Source organism: Delphinus delphis, chromosome 5 (assembly GCF_949987515.2).
Source record: "Delphinus delphis chromosome 5, mDelDel1.2, whole genome shotgun sequence".
In the NCBI taxonomy this organism is placed as follows: Eukaryota; Metazoa; Chordata; class Mammalia; order Artiodactyla; family Delphinidae; genus Delphinus; species Delphinus delphis.
In genome coordinates, this window is record NC_082687.1 from 138,477,720 (window position 1) to 138,498,924 (window position 21,205).

The window sequence follows — 21,205 nt, forward strand, 5'->3', positions numbered from 1 at the left end:
GGCGCCCTGGGAACACCTAAGCGCTGCTGCCCTTCCAGGTGCAAGATGAGAAGGGAGGCCCCTCACCCCACCACCATGTACAATGAAGGCTGTAAACTTGTCGCCCTTCGACCTTCGAGCGGAGGATATGGGGACCTTAGAGGTCATATGGAATCCAACCCCCATAATTCACAGATGAAGAATGGAGGAGGGGGTTCACAGACACACGGTGAGTTAACGGCAGAGGTGGTGGGATCTCCCACCTGCTCCAGAACCTCCCAAAACTCCGTTGCCGAGGAGAGGATACTGGCGATGGGCTGAAAAGATTGAGTGCCCCGCTCTCCCCCTTCCCTCCCCTTCCAACACCTCCCTTCCCTCCCCTCTTCTGCATAATCTCAGCCCCCACTCACTCATGTTCCCGGGGCCACTTTGAAGGCCTTTTATCACCAGTCTCTCCCCAGATTTCTACCCTTGTCCATGTCGGTTCCTGCCTTGACACCCTCCCCCCTGCCAGCCCGCCAATGACCCCAGCTGGCCCTGACTGATGTGCAGTGTGTGTGGGCTTAGCAGCGAAGGCGGTTTCCTGTCCACTGGGTGGGTGGAGACATCCCCAACTTAAGCACTGATTTCACCTGTCATTGCCCACCTGGGGCCCCACAAGTGAAGCTGGTGGCTTGGAGATAACCTGATATGGCAGATGGGCAGAGATTGCACAAATGACGGTCTAATTGACAATCAATTGTGATTAGGAGCAAAAGGACGTCTTTATAGACCCAGATGCTCTAGGTTGAAGTCGGGGAGATGGGAGGTTGTTTCCAGGTATCTGGGAGAGGAGGAGGGGTGTGCGCATCTCCACGACAGGTTGCTCCTTAGAGATGGGAGAGGGGTGGGGCAGTAGAGGATGCCGCGATCTTCCTGACCCTTGTCCATGCACAGCACCCCCCTCCCCATGGGAAAGCGCCCCGAGGTCTCCTGTGTAGCTCTGGAGGTCCCCCTCACACCCCACTGCCCTGCCCCTGCTCCAGACTGAAGACTGCAGACTTTGCCATTCACTCCCTGCCTGCCAAGCTCCCAGTAGAATGTTTAGGGGCAGGGAGGAAAGGGGAGGGAAGGACCTGCAAACTCCAGGACAGGCACAGTGCTTTCATCCAAGCAGCACTCAGCCCTGATCAGCCCACCCCTCTCGGCAGGGAGAGCACTCTGCTGCGCCGAGTGTGGGCACGCGCTTCGGGGGGGAGCACAGTGCGGTTGTATATTACAGTATAGTATTCCTTTATGCGTATTACATATCTACTTAACATGTTGTATTCTACTTACTATGCTCTAGTGGCAATCACCATGCATTATACTACATCCACATCGTATAAGACGTCATTTTATGTGTGTTTGTGTTCATGTTGAACGAAAGTCCTACCAAGAGAGCTCACGTATCTCCTCCTCACGTGTGCGTATAACGGGGGTGAAAGCAGACCCCTGCCGCCCCCTGCGCACCCAGTGAGGTGTGGCGGCTTGGACTGCTGCGTTTGTGCCTCGCCTGGTGACCTGCGGAGGGACAGGCATGGAGCGTGGGCCTGCCTTTGAGAGGCTCGTGCCACCCAGAGCCAGGTCAGGGCCCAGCCCTTGGGACTTGGCCCCTTAGGGTGCCTAGTAGCTGTGCCTCATGCGGGATCAGGCGGCAGCTCAGGGGACGGGGGACCTCGTGTGCCCCTCCCCCAAGACCAGCCCGGAGCTGGTGGGCGCATCTGTGAGCCGCAAGCCCCACGCGGCGTGCCCGGGGGCTCACGAATGGATTTGCGCTCGTGGGGCGCGTGCTGGAGAATGCGCGTGTTTGTGTGTGTGAGTGCGTGCGCACATCTATATTCAAACTTTGCTGGGGGAGGGGTGGAGAGAGCCTAAGAGTCCCTCCAGGAAGGTGGGGGTGGGAAGGAGATAATTACCTCTCTGTGATGAGAGATTATCCACCCTCCTTCCCCCAGAGGTGATTTATAATTTAAAGATAAAGAATAATCAAGTCCTGGCAAGAAAGGACACAGTGTTGTGGGTCTGATTAGAATCTCAGGACCGACCAGCACGCGGGGGAGGGGACCGGCTGGGGGAGGGGAGGTCTTGCCTGCCCCCCCGCCCCCTCCCCCACCCCCACCTCCCCTTCCCCTCCCCCGCCTCCTCGAGGCTAAGCATGTCCGAGCTTGGCCCAAATTACAGTCAATCGGTCCCCTATTATTTCTCCCAACTTTTAATTTCTGCTTCCAAAGGATCATTGCCCGCGGTAATTGCAAAGGACCCGTCCTTGTTCGCAGAGCAGGCTCCGGGGACCGCAGTGTGAGGCGGTGCACACCGCTCACGCACACGCCCGCGCGCACACAGCCGCGCACCCGGAAGACACTCGCACGCGCGCTCCCACCGCCGGCTCCCGCCTGGGTCCCGCGGTCGGCAGGTGTGCGCGTTGGCGGGCGCAGGGAAGAGGGAGCAGCGGCGGTCCCGCCCACAGACGCCAGCCGGTCCCTCCACCCCGAGGGCCAGGGCCCTGGGGTGCAAACCTCGCCGCTGTAGACAAATGTGCGCACATAAAGACCCGGACCGAAGGACTTATTTCTCCGGGCGTGGGAAGGGGGAGTTTGCTGCGACGTTTCTCCTTCCTTGAGGCTATCGATTTCTGTGTAGGCCTCCTGCCGTCTGTACGATTTTTTCGGTTCCCGTTTTGGGGGGCGGGGGCGGGAGGACCCTCCAGCCGTCCCCATTTTCGATTCCACGTCTAATGAGCGACCCTGGGGGCCGCCGGCCCCGCCCCCGGCGGGGACTCGAGGCCGGGCCCTAATTTGACGACGCAAAAGGGGCAGGGGCGGGAGGGGACAGAGGGCCGGAGACCCTGAGCGAGGGAGACCCCGAGACACGAGAGGAGACCTCGAGCGGAGCGACGGAGAGAGGCGGGACTGAGGTCCACGGAACGCCTGGGAGGGGGCTGACGACGCGGCGAAGACCCCGGGAGTCGGCCCGCGAGGACCCCACTCCTCGCCCCAGCCGCCGAGGGGCACCGAAGCCTCGGGAGCCGCCAGGGCGCCAGGGCCCCGAGCGCCGGGAGCGGGGGGTGAGGCCGGCCGGCCGCCGGGATGCCCCAGCCAACTCTTAAGGCGCGCCCGGGGGCCTCCGCGGCCCCTCCGCAGACGGATCCCGCAATTATTTAAAAGCCGGGGCTGTCCCCTCCCCCTCCGCCCAGGAGGCCGGCGCGTCGTTTCCGGACCAGCGGAGGCGCAGCGGCACGCCGCGAACCGCGACAGCCGCTCGCGGAGCGCACTCCGGCTCCGGGCTGTGGGTCTGTCGGTCGGGCCCGGAGCGCAGTCCGTGTGTCCCGCGCGGGACCCGCCTCCTCCGCCCGGGACCGTTCGCATCCAATTAGGCGCGCGCGCTAACGAGGGCGGCGGAGCCCGCGGCCGCCTGCGGGCGCACGTGTGTGCGGCGAGTGGGCGCGTGGGCGCCGCCGGCGGGGCCGCCATAAATGAGCGGGCCGGGCGCGGCGGGCGCCTGAGGCGGCGGCGGCGGCGCCAGGCAGCACCGGCCGAGCGCGGGGCGGCACGGGGAGCGAGCCGAGCCGCGGCCGCCGGCACGAGACCGTGCGGCGTCGCCCGGGCCGCCGGGGATGGGAGCCCAGTAGCCGGAGGGGCCCGAGCGGCCGGAGCGGCGGGAGGCCGGCATGAGCGCGAGCGGCCCGGCGGCTACCGGGGACGGCCCCGCGCTGCCGCCGCCGCCGGCGGGGCCCGCACCGCCCGCGCCCGCCGCCGCCGCCGCCCGGGACGCCATGGACGGGCGCGCTGAGCTGCCCGCCTTCCCGCGGGCCGGAGCCCCGCCGCTCGCCGCCAGCGACACGGTGCCCGCGGCGCCCGAGGGGGCTGGGGCGGCCCGGCCCGGCCCGCCGCCGCGCCCCACCTCCTTCTCGGTGCTGGACATCCTGGACCCCAACAAGTTCAACAGCAGAAGACGCCGCTGTGTGCTGCTGGGCCCCGTGGCGCCCGCGGCGTGCGCCCCGGCCCCCGCCGCCCCGGGACGCCCGCCGCGCTCAGAGGAGCCGGAGCGCCGTGCCCTCGCCGCCGCCGGAGGAGCTGGAGCCGGTACCGGAGCTGAGCCGCCGCGTGAGTAGGGCACGGCCGGTGCCGGGTCGCGGGGGTAGAGGGACGGGCGGCGTCTACGCGTTTGCGCTCCCGGGACCCCTCGGCGAACCTGACCGGCCCGGCGCCAAGGCTCGGTGGAAAGTTCGCAGCGCGCGGGGCCCGCACCAGCCCTCCCGCCGCCTGCGTCCGACCCGGACTCCAGGGCCCGCACCGCCCGGTGCCTCCCGGGATGCCTCCCCCAGGCCGGGCCCAGGGCTACGAACTGCATGGCCGGCACAGGTTTGGCCACCGCGCACCCCCGGCATTGGAGGGCAATAGGTGGCAGAGGAGGGGGAGTCGTGCGCGGCGGCTAGCCCGTGACCTCCCCACTCCCACCGCAGCCTCCGGAGACCTCCCTCCCTCCATTCTTTTATTTCCTTTTTTTTTTTCCCGTTCTCTCTCTGTCTCTCTCTTTTTTTTTTTTTTGGACAAATCAGACTAATTGTGACAAAACGCTGGTTATCTCTGGAAAAACAATTAAATCCCTTCGATTACAGTTAAGGGGAAATGTGCTTAGCGGCGGAAAGCGGCCGGTAATGGGGCGGCCCGCAACCCCGGCCTGGTCGATATCCCATTACGGCTGCATGCATATCTCTTTCAAGCACCTTGCAAACTCCCCCCGAACATCTAAATTATAGGGTCAAAATTCGGATAATTACTCGATTAAAACCTATTACACTTATTAGGGGCCGCTATTGATCGAGAATTGCATTCGATCGGCGCCTGATTGCTTTTGGTGCCCCCTCCGCCGGCCCTTCCTCCCTCCAACTTCCCGGGCCCTCTGCCCTGCGGGGAGAGGCGCGCAGGGCCGGCAGGGCTCGGGTGGGCCTTTTCAGGCGAGGGGCCTCCCAGCACCTGCACTGGGCTTCCTCCCGGTTGGGCGGAGATGAAAGAGGAACAATCTCGGGAAGGCTGGAGGGGAGCCCCTCAGGTTTTCGGCCTGGCCAGGGTTCTGGGATTTTCCACCTGGAGCCTCTGATGGGGAAGACATCCCAGTCGGAAGGCCCAGTTTCTTGGTAGTTTAGGGAGGGAGCTGGGTCAGGGCCCCTCCTTAGCCCACCCCTGGACAGAGCAGGAGCTGTCAGGGTCACCTGGGGGACTGTCTCTTCTCCTGCTAAGGGGTATAGGTGGGTGCCAGGATATCTGCCCTGCCGGCCTCCACGCAGCCCGTGGTCACCCTGGAGGAATCGGACTGAATTTGTCCTTTACTCTCCAGTTCTCCGTGCCAACCTGACCGGGGCCTGGTGCCCGACGGGGCGGCATGGTGTTGGGCGCTTGCCCTGGCTTCTCTCCTGGTTGTATGACCACCTGTGGGAGCAGGGGCTGCATAGAAACGCCCTCCCCTCCCCTCCCCGCCACCCCTCCCCTCCCCGCCACCCCTCCCCTCCCCGCCACCCCTGCCGGGCCCTGACCGGGACAGATGCTTTTCTTCCAAATTTCTGAGATTCACATTGCAGCCACCGCGCGGGCCTCTGCTTGGAGGATCCGGAGCTGCTGCTCAGACTTGACCTAGTGGGGACTCCCATCCCGGCTGGTCTCAGCGCTGCTCTAGACCCCCACTGCCCACTGGTCCCTGGTTGGGACCAGCCTGGACCTGCTGGGGTCTCAGCCGAGGGGCCAAGGGTGGCCAAGTTCCAGGGCCCCAAGTCTTGAGGTAGGGATGGATCCAGGGCAACTTTTTTGGTCCCCGGAAATCGCCTCCTCACAGCGGGCTCCAACCTTACGCCAGGACTCTGGCCCGGCCCACTCTTAAATGCCCAGTAATTGGCTGGCTCTGTTGGAGCCTTGTGGTAATTGGAGGGTAATGTACGCTGAAATAAATTAAATGGCCGTTAACTAGTTTCTACATTACGCAAAATGAGTTTAATTAAGTTTGTATCTGCCCCATGGATCGATGGGATCTTTCCGTCTGCCGTAAGCTCTGCGGCCCCGTCCTGCCCGGCTGGGGCAAAGGCGCAGGGCTCGGGAGATGGCGGGAAGGGGGGCTCTGGAGAGAAGGAATGCACAGGGGACGGAGAGAGAAAGCGCGGGAGGGTGAGAAGAAAAGGAGGGGAGAGGGCAGGGAAACGAATGCGCTAAGGGGAAAGGGAGGCAAGAAGAGAAGCAACGGAAACAGGAAAAGGGATTCGTTAAGGGGAGCAGGGCGCCGGAGGGGCGGGCGAGCGGAAGGGAGGCGCCGGGTCCTAACTGTGCTGTCCTCCCTCCCCGCCCCGTCCCCGCCCGCAGACGCCGGCGACTCCTGCAAGGCGGACGAGGCCGAGGCCAACGGCTACAGCAGCGACGGTGGCCGCAGCCCGAGCGCGGACAGCGGGGACGAGGCGCCCGACGACGAGGACGAGGCGCCCGAGGCGGGGGCGGCGCGCGGCGCTGAGGCGCGGGGAGGCGGCAGCGGCCTCGGGGCCCGCGGGTCGGGCTGCCAGGGCGAGGCCGAGGCGCCCCCAGGCGCTGTCGATGAGGCCGCTGTCCCCGGCCCCCGTGGGAACTCGCCCGGAGCCCCGGGTCCGCCGGGAGCCTCGGCGGCGCCCGGGGACGCGGGGACGACCCCGCAGGGCGCGGCGACGGCGACGAAGCCCAAGCGGAAGCGCACAGGCTCCGACTCCAAGTCCGGGAAGCCGCGGCGCGCGCGCACCGCCTTCACCTACGAGCAGCTCGTGGCGCTGGAGAACAAGTTCAAGGCGACGCGCTACCTGTCGGTGTGCGAGCGCCTCAACCTGGCGCTGTCGCTGAGCCTCACCGAGACGCAGGTGAAGATCTGGTTCCAGAACCGCCGCACCAAGTGGAAGAAGCAGAACCCGGGCGCCGATACCAGCGCGCCGACAGGCGGCGGAGGGGGACCGGGGCCGGGTTCCGGGCCGGGTGCGGGGCTGCCCGGTGGCCTCAGCCCGCTCAGCCCGTCGCCGCCCATGGGCGCGCCGATCGCCATGCACGGCCCGGCCGGGTACCCGGCGCACGGCCCCGGCGGCCTGGTGTGCGCCGCGCAGCTGCCCTTCCTGTCGAGCCCGGCGGTGCTGTCGCCCTTCGTGCTGGGCTCGCAGACCTACGGCGCGCCCGCCTTCTACGCGCCGCACCTCTGAGCACGGCCTCGGATCAGGACGGGACGCCGGGCCGGGCAGCCCCACGAGGCCCTCGCGCCCCTGAGGCCGCGCCCAGGACCCGAGGGCGCCCGCCGGTCGGCCGTTTTGTAAGGCTGCGGTCGCCGACTCTGTATATAGCCGATTGCTACAGAAGAGTTTTAAATTTATAAACGACTGTCCGCGCGCGTTGGGGCCGAGCTCGGCCCTCTGGGAAGCACTTTGCCGAACTCTACTTAATCAATAAACCGCAGGAGGCCGCGCCCAAGTCCCTCAGGCTCCCGCGTCGCCCGCGCCCCGTCCTCCTCGCCGCCCTTCGGTGGGGACTTAGGCGCGACCGAGGCGCTCCGGGGTTCTCGACCCGGCGCGGGCCTTGGGCCCCAGTTTCCCCGCCGCCCGGCGTCCCGTGGCCAAGCTTGCCCCATCCTGCGTCGCCCGGGTACCCCCACGCGCTTGGGAACAGGCGCGCGGCCTCGGTGCTGTGTGCGCTGAGGCTCCGGTCCAGGAGTCCCGTGTCCCCGCTCCTTCCCTTCCCCACCCCCCTCCTCCGCTCGGGGCGCTTGGGGGTGAGGGAAGCCCAGCGGGACAGTGCCCGCTTGGTGGGGCCTGGGGGCAGCGCTCGCGCCGGGCGCCGACCCCGCCCCCGCCCCAATGCGCATCCGCGCGGCCTTCCCTGAGCACCAGGCCGGCCCGAGGAGGAGGGGCCTCCCGCCGCTTCCCAGTGGAGGAAAGCTGGGGCTGGCCGGGATGGAGCAACCTGCCCAACGGCGCCTGAGTCGGACCCCGAGCCCGGCCCGCGGGAGTCCGGCGCGGCCACCTCTCCTCCAATAGCCTGCAGTCCGGCTCTGGGCGCGGCCCCCACGCGGGCTCCTGGAGCCCTGGGGAGAGAGGGGAGGCGCGAGGCGGCGGCGCCTGGGCCGGGTGGCCGACTCGAGGCGAGAGCCGAGGCTCGGGGACGCGGGCGCTGCCGCGCGGTGAGGGGGTCCCCGCCGCAGCCCCGCCGGCACTCAAGGTGGGTGTCCACGGTCGCTGGACGCCAGCGCGGTGAAGCCGTGCGCCTGCCCCGCCCCCTGGCTGCTCCGCGGCCGAGCTTTGCGCCCGCAGAGGGGACATCCCTCTCCATGTGCGACCAGCGAGCTTTCAGACTCTTCCCTGCGCTGTTCAGCCCATCACCCACCACCGTGGGCAGGGCTGGGGCTGAGGCTAGGGCTGGGGAGAAGGACGACCCTGCGGCGGGTGAGTGACAGCACCGCCGTCCAGACCCAAGTCCGGGAAGCCGCGGCGCGCACGCACCACCTTCACCTAAGAGAGGGCGCCCCACGTTGTCCTCTCCATCACCTGTGGGCAAAGGGTGGGGGAGGAGCAGCCCCCGACCACGGCGCAGCGGGGAGGGGCGGAGGCAGCTGGGACCGCCCTGCCCACTGCTGCAGCCCCCGCCGCCTGGGCCTCTGGCCTCCCGCAGGCGGCTCCTCACCTGCCTCAGACCTGAGCCCCACCCCCACCCCCACCATGCACCACTCCGCCTCTGCCTTCCCCGTCAGCTTGGGGCGGGCGTTGCTGAAATTCTCGGAGTATTCTCGCACCCTGAGGCCTGGGCCTCCAGGGTGTAGACAGCTGACAGAGGAGCCCCAGAAGGCTCCAGAAGGTTCCAGAGGGCTCTCGGCCTCAAATCATCAGCATTACTGTGCACTTAGCCCAAACAGGATGCCAGGGGCTGCCAAGCAAGAAGCCACAGCCTCCACTTCCAGGAGCTCGGGGGAGAGGCCAGAGGAGGGCAAAACCATCAGGACCTTGCAGGAGCTGGACACCTGTCCCTCAGGGGTCCCCTGCCTCCCCTAAGGCCACCTTGCTGGGCCGGAACCTGCTGGAGCAGAGGGAGAGGTCAGGGAAGGGCAGTGCCCCCGACCCTCCACGAGGCCTGGTCCTGCAGCGTTGTCCACGGTGGGGCAGGAGGGGAGGAGGAGGGAGGGAGTTTCAGACTCCAGACTCGACAGCTCCAGTCTCCTTCCTCTCCCCATCCCGCATCCTGCCCTCACTCACCAAGGTTGCCCAGAAACAAAGCGGCCACACCGCTGGACCCTTCAACATCAGTCCCCCGTGGCTCAGGACACGGGGGCAGGGGGCCGTTGGAAGCCATGAGGCAGGGAATCAACGGCCCCCGCCCGCCCGGCTCCACCTCCGGGCTCGCAGACTCAGCCCTGAGCGGATACCACAGCCATGATTGGCCCACGCGCTAGGCATACACTGGGCTGCTCTGAGCACCTGTGCAGGCCCTGCTGCGGGCGCAGGGACGGCACCCTGTCACTTCCCTGGGCCCCTCCGGTCTCTCTTTGGTGCGTGCCTACCACGTGCTGGGCCCTGTGTCAGCCCATCTGAGCCTCCCCACACTCGAGTGGCATCCGAGCTGCGGGTATCTGCACATGGTCACGTGGGAAGAAACAGGCCCTGGCCCCGGCCTGGGTGCCCTTGCCCCTCCTGGAGGTGCCGACAGGCCCAGCTCCCACCTCAGCACCCCCGCTCCCCCTCCTATCAGGTGCTTGGAACCCGCCGCGGACCTGGGGAACTTGGGGGTGCAGGCTCCTCTGGCTGCTTCCCCAGGGACCCTCCAGCTGGCCCTACCACCCTTGCTCCCAACAGGCTATGGGGGGCCCCTGCCTGCCCAGTTCTCAGCTTGGGGTTCCTGAGCTGGAAGCAGAGGGCAGTGGTGGCCCCGCTGGTACCTGATCCCTGTTCCCCCCCATGGTCCCACTTTGTTGTCAGTGCCATGAGGACTGGCACAGCCCCCAGGATCTTCATGTACTCTGGGAAGGCCCTCCTCCAGCCCCTAGGACCAGCCCTGGCCCCAGACAGCATCCACCCCCAATCCCAGAATGGTACTCAAGTAGTTTCCATCACGTGGAAGGAGCAAGCAAGACACAGCCCCTGCAGGTACGAGCCCGGACAAGCACAGGCACCCAGAGCCCTCCCTGGGGGGCTCCCCTCCCCACACTGCCCCCCAGTCTCCTGCCCAGGGACTGTTGAGCCCCACCCTCCTCCCCTCCTTGTGCCCAGCCCACAGCTGGCTGGCTGTGGTCCCTTGCTGTGTGTTAGGCTTTGGTTGCATGAAAGAGAAAAACTGAATGAACAGAAGTTGAAAGGAGATTGTTTATTTTCTCTTGTGTGAGGGAATGCTGGCCTTTGGCAGCCCTGGGCAGCTAGGACACCTTCCCAGGGTCCTTGGAGAGCCAGCTCTGTCCAGCTCTCCACTGCCTCATCCTAGCTGGGCTGGGCCCTCATCCTCATGGACCCATATAGAGGGTGAGGCTCCAGCCATCACATCCACGTTCTAGGCAGCAAACAGGAAGAGAGAAGAGGGGCACAACTGCCTCCTTTTAAGGTGATTTCCAGAAGCCCATGTAACAGCTGCTCACATCTCATTGGCCAGAACTTGGTCACATGACCACTCCTAGCCAAGGGAGTTTGGGAAATGTAGTTTTTCTAGCGGATGCGCTCTCATTCCTGGTAAAAGGGGGAGGGGTTGCGGGGGCTGCTGACAGACCTGCCACCCTTGCAGAGCACCCTAGCAGCTGCACCCGTTTCCCTGCCTGCCTGTCCCACTTAACTTTAACCAGCTTTGTTCCGTTTGGGCGTGTTGGAGACCCTCGGCCTTACCCAGTCACGGCCAAACCCTCAGGGGACACACCTGGACTGCGGCGTGCCCCTGGCCCACTGTGCTCACTTCCCCGCTCAGGATCCCCAGTGCCCACCGCCCCACCCCCACAGCAGGCTCATGCCACCTGCCCGTCCTGCCGCAGCCCTCCCCTCCCCCTTCAACGGTGGCCCTGCTGCCACCTCATTCCTGCCCCCCCCACGGTCCCACTTTGGTGTCAGTGCCATGATGACTGGCACAGCCCCAGGACCTCCACCCCTCCTTGCCCGGCTGTACTGGAGTCCAAACACACTCTAGTGTCTCCACCCGACCCGGGATTGCTTCTTCCGGCTGCCTGCAGTGTGGCCTCCTTTCAGAGCCCAAGTTACCAAAAGAGCTGTCTACGCTGCCTTCCCTTCCCCCGCCCATCACACCACCCTCTTGCCCGCCCACAGCCCATCCTGCGCCCTTGCCAGGTCTGCTGCTGCTCCTTCCTGCCGCGGACGCTGCCGATTCCTTCTCAAAGCTCGGGGTGGGGGGGGGACCCATTGTGCCCACCCCTGTCCTGCAGAGGCAAGGATGAGCCCCAAGGGCCAAACCCAGCTCTGCCCCATCTCAGATGTGCCCCCAGCCGCACCTCACTCGCCTCCCAGGACCCAATGAACTCCCGCTCCGTCCCCCCTACACACAGCAGCTCTCCTGTGGCCCCCTCTCCAGGGCCCCCAGCCCTCCCCAGGCCAGTGGTGCTGGCCCATCACTCAGCCTCCTGTGCCCCTCCCCCCTTCCCACCCCTTGCTCCAGGTCAGCCAGCGTGACCTACCATGTCCCCCATCCCAGGGTGGCACCCAGGTCTCCATCCTGGGCCACTGAAGTGTCACTCAGCTGAGGGACCTTGCCCAGCCATGTGCGGTTTCCTGGAGGGTGTGATGTTTCCACAGGGAAAGGGCAAGGCTGGACAGACAACTCGGGGCGCCTGGGGGCAGGCAGAGGAGTAGTAGCAGGGAGGGGGTGGGGAGGAATCAAACAGGTCATTCTCAGGGACGCAGGGACTGTCACTCAAGGGGAGGGTGCAGAGCTGAGGCACGCAGGTCCACGGGGTGGCGGGGGGAAGTCCCGTCCATTCCACGGCCACATCCCCTGTAGGCAGGCCACAATTCCGGGTGCCATGTCCCACCCCATACCAGACAGCCGTGTGGTGGCCCCCTTTGGAGAAGCCCCTGCTGGGCACTGACAGGTTCTCCCTCTTGCGAGGACACAGCTGATGGCAGCTGGGCGCCCATCCCCAGAATAAAGCCAACTTTTCCTGCTTTCTGGGCAGCTGGACGATGCCGTGTGACTAGGTTTGGCCGAGTTGGCATGAGCAGGGTGTATGTTGCTGGAGGGGTTCCCAGGGAGGCTCCTCACAGGAAATGGCTGAGCCCAAGGCACGCACCCCTGCCCCCCTTCTGCAGACCCAGTGATGGCTGGAGCTCCAGCAGCCACCTTGGGCCAAGAGGTAGCCTTGGGGATGCAGGCCCTGTACGCTGACACTGGGAAGGGATGGGGGCCAGTGGCTCCGTGCGGCCTCCTCCCCAGCCTGGGCACCACCTTAGGACAGAAGCACATTTAAAGCCTGCGTTCACAAGCCACTGTCACTCAGGAGTTTTCCATTCTGTGCAGCCAGCTCTGACTGCCGCTGTAACAGCCCTGCCAGTCCTCCCTCCTGCCGTCCCTCTGCCGCTCCCTGGGCCGGCCCAGCCAGTCTGCCTTGGACCAGGGCACAGCACCTTCCCACCCCGCACCCCACGGCAGCCCCCGTGGTCCCAGGCTGGAGCCGGAGCCCTCAGCGCCACACGAGGACCCGCTCCCACCAGCCCTGCCCGCACTGCCCCACACCACCCGCGCTGACAGGGACTCCCCACTCACTGCTCCCGCCCTCCTGACGAGAACCTGCCTAGCCCAAACGCCAGCACCGACACCCCCTTGCTACACGGCTTGAGAGGCCCTGGGACCCCACCCCCCCAGGCAGTCCCACTCTTGCTTGCCAGGTCCTCACTGGAGTGCCGCTCTCCCACATGCAGGTGGGCTCCTCGAGGCACTCGGGGTGTAGCCTTCCCCTGCTGGCTCCAAACCCACCTACTGCCCAGGCTGTCCCCGGCCCCCCTGCCCCGCCCTGACTCACGGGGTCCCAAGAAGCACGTGACAAGACAGGTGGGGGGGGGCACTGGGGGCACCAAGGGAGGGGGTGCAGCTTCCTCTGCTTCCGCTGGGGCCTCTGAGGAAAGTGGGACCCACCCAGGACCCCCTCAGCACCAAGTCACTGCTTGGGGGCCCTGGGCTCAGAGTGGTGGAGCCTGCTCCCCGAGGTACCGTCCACTGGGCCCCACCGGCCAGGAGGGCCAGCCCAGCTCCCACTGCTGCTCCCCCAGCCAGAAACACATGGACCTGTGGGTCTGTCTTAATAAACACTCGTGGCGATTCTTTAAAAGATACGATGCAAAGAGCCCCAGTCACCGATCAGTCATGAATTAAATTTTATAGAAACACTAGTTATGTAACTTCACCTGAAGTTATACAACAGAGAACAGAAGCACAAGAGGCTTTGACATAGGCATGTACTACCAAGGCACAGTAAGTACAACAGTATGATGATATATAAACAGGCAGACGAGTTGATGAGCTAGAACAAAGTTCAGAAATAGAACCACTGTACGCAGGGACTTCAATAAATGATAAAGGCAGTATTTTAAATCTGCAAAAACAAATGAATTCATCACTGGTGTTGGGACACCTGGATGGGTATTTAAAATAAAAAACTGAATTTCCAGAGCCATATTTTATATCAGACTAAATGTTAAGTAGATCAGTGACTTAAACATGAAAATGCAACCTATAAAAGTACTAGAAGAAAAGATGGAAGAATTTTTTGGTACAATCTTTGAGTGGGGAAGGAATACAAAAGCAGAAGCCATGGAAAGTTGGTTAAATTCATCTGCATAAAAAATCTACATGGCGAAAACAACATAAGCAAAGTCAGAGATAAAATGAGGAAACATTCGTGACTCACCATGTACAGCTCGTTACTGAATAAAGAGCTCCCACAGCTTAATAAGAAACCAATAAGCTAACAGAAAAATGGGCAGAGGGTATGGAATACAATTCACACAAAAGGATAAACAATGAATGCTTTAACATTATGAAAAATGCTTGCTCTCACTCCTAAGAGAAACGTCAATTAAAACTATAACACGCTACTTTCTCATGGAGCAAAGACCAAAACATTCATGAAGTGAGAGCCAAGGCAGAGTCAGCAACCGGCTGGCAGAGCGCTGAAGGTGTGCCCAACACAGACACACGCACACACAGCTAGTCGGGAAACCACCAGACTCACTGGATCAAAGCATTTAAGGAAATCTCTGTCCAATCATTAGCTAATCACTAAGCTGCCTTGAAGATACGTCCACAGGTCCAGTCTGAGACACAGTAAAAAGAACGAAGAAAACTGAACAGGCCTCAGAGGCCAATGGATACCATCAACCAAGTGTGTATACATGATGGAGAGGAGAGGAGAGAGGGAACAGGACAGAAAGAATCTCAGGAGAAACAGTGGCCAAGTTTGATGCGAAACAATCTCTACAACCAAGAAGCTCAGCAAATTCCAAGCAGGACACACACAGAGAGACCCTAACTAGACACTTCGTGGTTAAAACGGAGCATAAAGACAAACAGCATCTTGAAAGTAGCAATTACAAACCCAACTCGTGTTCAAGGCTTCTTTCCAGACTAACAGCTAGCTTCTCTCCAGAAACCCTGCAGCCCACGAGGTTGTGGGATGACTTGCAAGAGGGCTTCCCTGGTGGCGCAGTGGTTGAGAGTCCGCCTGCCGATGCAGCGGACGCGGGTTCGTGCCCCGGTCCGGGAGAATTCCACGTGCTGCGGAGCGGCTGGGCCCATGAGCCATGGCCGCTGAGCCTGCGCGTCCGGAGCCTGTGCTCCGCAACGGGAGAGGCCACAGCGGTGAGAGGCCCGCGTACCGCCAAAAAAAAAAAAAAAAAAAAAAAAAAGTGTTGCAAGAAAAAGACTGTTAAACCAAGAATTCTACATCCAGCAAAACTATTCCTCAAAACGAAGGAGAAATGAAGACATTCCCAGAGAGACAAAAATGAAGACTTCACTGCTAGCAGACCTGCCCTACAAGAGACACTGAAGGGAGTGCTTCAGGTTGAAGTGAAAGATACCAGATTCAAATCCTCAAAGAGAAATTAGGGCACTGGGAAAGGGAACTACAGAGCCAGATAAAAGACAGCATAAATGTGCTTGTGCTTGTAAAGCTTTTCTTTTCCTACCTGATTTAAAAGACAACTACATAAAGCAATAATTACAAAGCTATGTTGATGGGCTTACAATCTACTAAGATGCAATTTGTATGACAAAAACAGCAGAAAAGAGCTGGAAGGAAACAGAGCTCTAATGGAGCAGTTTTTGTACATTACTGAAATTAAGTTGTTATTAATCCAAACTAGATTGTATTAAGTTGTTCATTGTAATCCTCAAAGCAACCACTGAAAAAAATTACTTAAAAAACAGTGGTAGAGACACAAGGGAATTAAAGTATTACAAGGGAATTAAACAGCCATTTAACACACAAGAAAAAAAGGTAACAGAGGAAGAAAGATTTAAAAAGATATGTAGAAAAACAGAAAAACGGCAGACATAAATCTTACCTTATCAGCAATTACATTAAAGGTAAGTAGATTAAACACTCCACTCAAGCAGCAGAGACTTGGTAGAACAGATATAAAAACATGATCAAATATATGCTGTCCATAAGACTTGAGATTCAGAGATATGATGCAAGTGAAAGGCTGGAAAAGGATATACCATGCAAACAACCAGAAGCTACGCTAACTCACACAAAAGACACCTTAAGGCAAAAACTGGTACTAGAGACAGAGAAGGCTGTGCTGTGAAGGGTCAGCCCATCGGGAAGAAATAAGAAGTATAAACATACATGCACTTAACAGAGCCCTAAACTACACAAAGCAGAAACTGACAGAGAGGGAGGAACAGACAATCAAACAACAACGGCTGGAGATGTCAATACCCCACTTTCAATAACGGATTTCACTGCTGGGGTAAAGACCAACAAGGAAAAGGAGACTTAAACAATACTATAAACCAGCTATAGACCTGACAGAACACCCATCAGCAGCAGAATACTCATCTTCTCAGCGGCACATAAAACACTCTCCAGGATAGATCAGAAGTCTCAAATGTTAAAGAACTGAAAGCACACAAAACGTGTTCTTTGGCTACACAGAATGACATGAGAAATCAAATAACAGAAGGAAGTTTGGGAAGTTCACAAGGATGTGGAAATTAAAGGACCAACTCCTAAATAAACAGTGGGTAAAGTAAGAGATCACAAGAGAAGTTAGTAAATACTTTTGAGATAAAGATGGACACACAACATACCAAAACGTACGGGATGAAGCTAAAGCAGTACTTAGATGGAAATCCATACCTGTAAACACCTACGTTACAAAGAAGACAGGGCTCAAGTCAATAAGCTAAACTTCCACTTAAGAAACTAGAAAAAGAATGAAAACTACTAAACACAAAGCAACTCAATGGAAATAATAAACATTAGAGTGGAAATTAAGTAAAAAATGAAAAATAATAGAGAAAAACAACTTTGAATAGATCAGTAAAACTGATAACCCTCTAGCTAGACTAACCAAGAAAATTAATGAGAGAAGACTCAGATTTCTAAAATCAGGAATGATAGAAGAGACATTACTGTCAACCTTACAGAAATAAAAATGACTATAAAGTAATGCTATGAACAACTGTTATGTCAACAAACGATAACAAATACCCTAGATGAAATGGACAAATTCCTAGAAATATACAGACTACTGAAACTGACCACGTGGGATTTATCCCATGAATGCAAGTGCGGTTCAACATATGAAAAACAATGTAACACACCATACGAAAAGAATAAAGGACCAAAACCACACGATCATTTCAATAGATGTAGAAAGTGCATTTGACAAAAACTCAACTCCCTTCACGACAAAAACACTCAACAAACTAAGAACATAAGGAAACTTCCTCAACCTGATACAAGGCCAGCTACAAAAAAACCAGCTACCATTACATTCGATGGTAAAAGACTGAAAGCTTTTCCTCTCAGATCAGGGACAAGACGAGGATGTCTGCTCTCTCCAGTTCTATCTGGCACCGTGCTGAGGCTCTAGCCAGAGCACCCAGGCAAGACAAAGAAATAAAAGAAATCCAAATTGCAAAGAAAGAAATACAACTTTCTCTTGCAGATGACATGAGAGTGTGTACAGAAAATCCTAAGAAACCTACACACACATACAACTATTAAACTAATCAGTGAGTTCAGCAAGGTTTCAGGATACAAGACCAACAGAAGAAAAGGAGTTGTGTTTCTAGGCGTTAGCAACGAACAATCCAAAAACGACGTTCAGAGAACAGCTGCTTTTACGACGACATCAAACAGGATAAAACGTTTAAGAATAAATTTAACAAAATAAATACAAAACTTGTACACTGCAAACTGCAAAACACGGAGAAAATATAAAGAAAACCTAAACAAATGAAGATATTCTAAGTTCACTAATTAGAAAATTTAGGATTAAAATGACATTACACGTGGCCCTTGAACGTCTCAGGGTTTCGGCGAGCCTACCGAGCCTACCCTCCATGCAGTCAGAAATCCACGTGTACCGCACCCTCAGCCCCTGCGCCCGTGGTTCTCCTCCAAGGAGTCAACCAGCCATGGCTCATGTGGCCCTGCAGTGTCTACTGCTGGAAAAGTCCTTGTGTAAGTGGACCTGTGTACTTCAGACCCGTGGTTTTCAAAGGTCAGCTATGCTTTCCACAGTGATCTCTAGGGTCGACACAATCCCTAAAATCTCAGATGCCCTTCTTTTTTTTGGTGGCACGAATTCATTCATTCATTCGATCATTCATTTATTTGTGAGATTCCATTACTCTCTGTTTTTAGCAAGAGCGACAGACACATGAGGTGGCTCAAAAATTTGTTTGGAAACGCAAAAGACCCAGAATGGCCAAAACAATGTTTAAAAAGAACAAGTTGGAGGATTTCGAAACTTACCACAAAGCTACATTAATCAAGACATTGTAGCAGTAGCATAGGATTTATAGGTCAAGGGAATAGAAGTGAGAGTCCAGAAGTAAATTCACACATTTATTGTCAATTGATGATCAAGAAAAGTGCACACAATTCAACGGAAGAAAGAATAACCTTTTCGACAAATGATGCTGAGACAACTGAAGAGCCACATGAATGAAGCACAGACAAAAATTAACTCAAAATGGGGCTCCCTGGTGGCGCAGGGGTTAAGAATCCGCCTGCCAGTGCAGGGGACACAGGTTCGAGCCCTGGTCCGGGAAGATCCCACGTGCCACGGAGCAACTAAGCCCGTGTGCCACAGCTACCGAGCCTGCACTATAGAGCCCACGAGCCACAACTACCGAGCCTATGCTCTAGAGCCTGAGAGCCACAACTACTGAAGCCCGAGTGCCTAGAGCCTGTGCTCCGCAACAAGAGAAGCCACCACAATGAGAAGCCCGCGCACTGCAATGACGAATAGCCCCCGCTCGCCCCAACTAGAGAAAGCCCATGTGCAGCAACAAAGACCCGACGCAGCCAAAAATAAATAAATAAAAGGTAAATAAATAAAATTTTAAAAAAAATTAACTCAAAATGGACCAAAGACCTAAAATGAACAACTACATCTTAAAACTCCTAGAAGAAAACATAAGAGTATATATTCATGACCTTAGAGTAAGCAATAGCTGCTTGGATATGACACCAAAATCACAAGTTACAAAAGGAAAAATAGATACATTGGGTGTCATCCAAATTCAGAATTTTTGTGTTTCAAGGAATACCATCAAGAAGGGAAAACACAGAATGGGAGAAAATATTTGCAAATCATATAAGGATCTAGTATCTAGAATATATAAATTACTCTTACAACTAAAAACAACAATTCAATTTAAAATGGGCAAAGGATCTAGATGTTTCACCAAAGAAAATACACAAATGGCCAATAAGTACATGAAAAGATGTTCAATATCCTTAGTCAAATCAAACCACAATGATACGCCACTCCACACCAAGATGGCTAAAATTAAAAAGACTGATAAAAGCAAATGTTGGCAAGAACATGGAGAAACGAGAACCCTAATATACTGCTGGTGGGGACAGAAAACGGTGCAGCGGCTTTGGAAAATGTTTTGGCAATTCAATCAATAAGTTAAACACAGAGTGACCACGTGACCCAGCCATTCCACTTCTAGGTATAAACCCAAAAGGAATGAAAATATACGCCCACACAAAAACTTGTACACAAATGGTCATAGCAACACCATGCATAATAACCCCGAAGTGCAGACAACCCGAGTGTCCACGATGAACGGATCAACAAAGTGCAGTACGTTCATACAGTGGTGAGTTATCCGGTCATAAAAAGCAATGAAGCACGGACAGAGGCCCCAGCAGGGAAGAACCCAGAAAACTGTGCTAAGTGAAGGCAGCCAGACACAAAGGGCCACAGGCTGCTATGACTCCATTCACAGGAAACGTCCAGCAAAGGCAAATCCAGAAACAGGAGACCAGAGCGGGCCGGGGCTGGGGGAGCAGGGTTTCTTTGAGGGTGATGAAAAGTTCTGGAAGTAGACAGTGGTGGAGACCGTACGACACCGTGAGTGTATTTAACGCCACCGAACTGTACGCTTTAAAGGCATGAGCGTTACAGTACGCGAGTTACGTCTCAATAAGGTTGATTTTAGAAGAACCAAGAGTGAGGTAGTTGCCTGGATTCCGACGTGGAACCACCACCAGCAGGCCTATGAGCTGGAAACGCCGAGAGCAAACAGCTGGCTCCCCTTCGTGTCAACGTGAAATGTGGGTTTTCCTCCGAGGCGGAGAAGGCTGGGGGGCAGGGCTGGAGGCTGCGCACTCGTCTTGGACGCTGAGCGACCCTGAATCACACCACAAAGGGCGCAGGCTGTACGAGACACCCACCTGTGGACACGGTTACCCGAGTTCATCCCGGGCTACTAGGCAGTCAGACCCATAAGCGATGGCCGTGGTCCGCCGCAGCAGGGGAGAGGCCACACCTCTGGGGCACTTGAAGCAGAAAGTGCACCTTTTCTTCACGTTAAATACACACTATAATTGTGGCTGTTGTTATAGCCCAGACCCGGGTCTGCCTTCCCATCCTAGCTCATCAGCAGAAGAAGAGGAGCTGACGATCACAGTGGACCCGGCCTGGCGCTCTAATTCAGCGCGTAGTTAAACTGGTTTGCAAACTTCTCATGCTTCTTCTGGTCCATCTGGTTCATGGCTGTGACCACCCTCTGCACAGCGGCCCTGCAGGGAAAGCACAGCGAGACGTGATCAGGGAGGCACCGGTCAGGACTCCGGGCTGCTCACTGCAGCCTGGCTGGGTTCAGGCACGGGTCCTGGGCCGACTGCCCGTCCGCTCCCTACGGACGGGCGACACAGCTCGGAAATAGCTAGAGCTTCCCCGTCCAGAGCCGGACACCACAGTGAATGGCTCTGCCCCCGAACATGGCCTTGGCCGCGTCCTGGCACCTCTCCCGTCGCTCCCTGAGCCCTGAAGGCTGCTCCCAGGATCCCCAATTCTGCCAGCACCAGGGTGCACCCCAGAACGAGGGCGCAGCCTGCCCAGCAACCGAGCAGGAAGCAGCGTATGGGCAGAGGCGGTCAAGACACGCTGGATCCACTCAGCCCAGCTTGCTTTCACCCCACTGTGCACAGAGCTCGACATCCGGCGAGGAACACACGTCTCACGGCCAGCCTGGCTGCCGTGACGAGGTAGCGCCTCTGCCTGGGAGGAAGCCGCTGGGGCCTGGCAGCGAGGAGGCCCAGACACGGGCACCACTCCAGGGATCAGGCACGACCTCCCTCACAGATCACAGAGGCTCCGGCCACAGCTCCCAGCCCCTCGGAGGACGCCCCCGGGCCCCGCTCCTCCGGGCGCCAGCACCCACGGCACCATCCCCCCTGGCTGAGCCACGGGGAGCCAGCCTCGTGCCCGGAGCCCGGGGGCCGAGCCCTCCCCTGGATGCAGACGCAAAGGCAGGCTGGCGGTGAGGAGCCGTGGGCATTCCGCGGGGTGCTCAGGAAGCTGCCCTCCTGCTCACCCGACTTGGGCAGGGCCCTGGCGCCGCCTCCTCTGCCCAGGGTGGACGGCGCCCATGGGGCCTGGGCGCACCCTCGTGCCTTCTAGGGCACCTAGCAGCGCCGCAAGGAGCGCCTCTGGCCGCCAGAGCGGCGGGGTGGGGGGCGGGCGGTGGGGGCGCGGGCTGGCGGCCTT

General features: G+C 58.4%; 2 protein-coding genes across 4 annotated transcripts in view; one reads left to right on the forward strand and one right to left on the reverse strand.

Moving 5' to 3' along the window:
- Nucleotides 1-3,667: 3,667 nt before the first annotated feature.
- On the forward strand, nucleotides 3,668-7,195 carry NKX1-1 (NK1 homeobox 1). Its single transcript, XM_060013110.1, has 2 exons — nucleotides 3,668-4,103; nucleotides 6,348-7,195. The coding sequence occupies exons 1-2, from the start codon at nucleotides 3,668-3,670 to the stop codon at nucleotides 7,193-7,195; spliced, it is 1,284 nt and encodes a 427-aa protein (XP_059869093.1).
- A 6,121-nt stretch (nucleotides 7,196-13,316) lies between these two features.
- UVSSA (UV stimulated scaffold protein A) overlaps nucleotides 13,317-21,205 on the reverse strand; it is a 31,983-nt gene continuing 24,094 nt past the window's right edge. For all 3 annotated transcript variants that reach the window (XM_060013102.1, XM_060013103.1, XM_060013104.1), the window contains one exon: nucleotides 13,317-20,235. In XM_060013102.1, coding sequence (XP_059869085.1) covers nucleotides 20,142-20,235 — 94 coding nt within the window. In that variant the 3' untranslated portion in view covers nucleotides 13,317-20,141. The remainder of the gene's footprint in view (nucleotides 20,236-21,205) is intronic.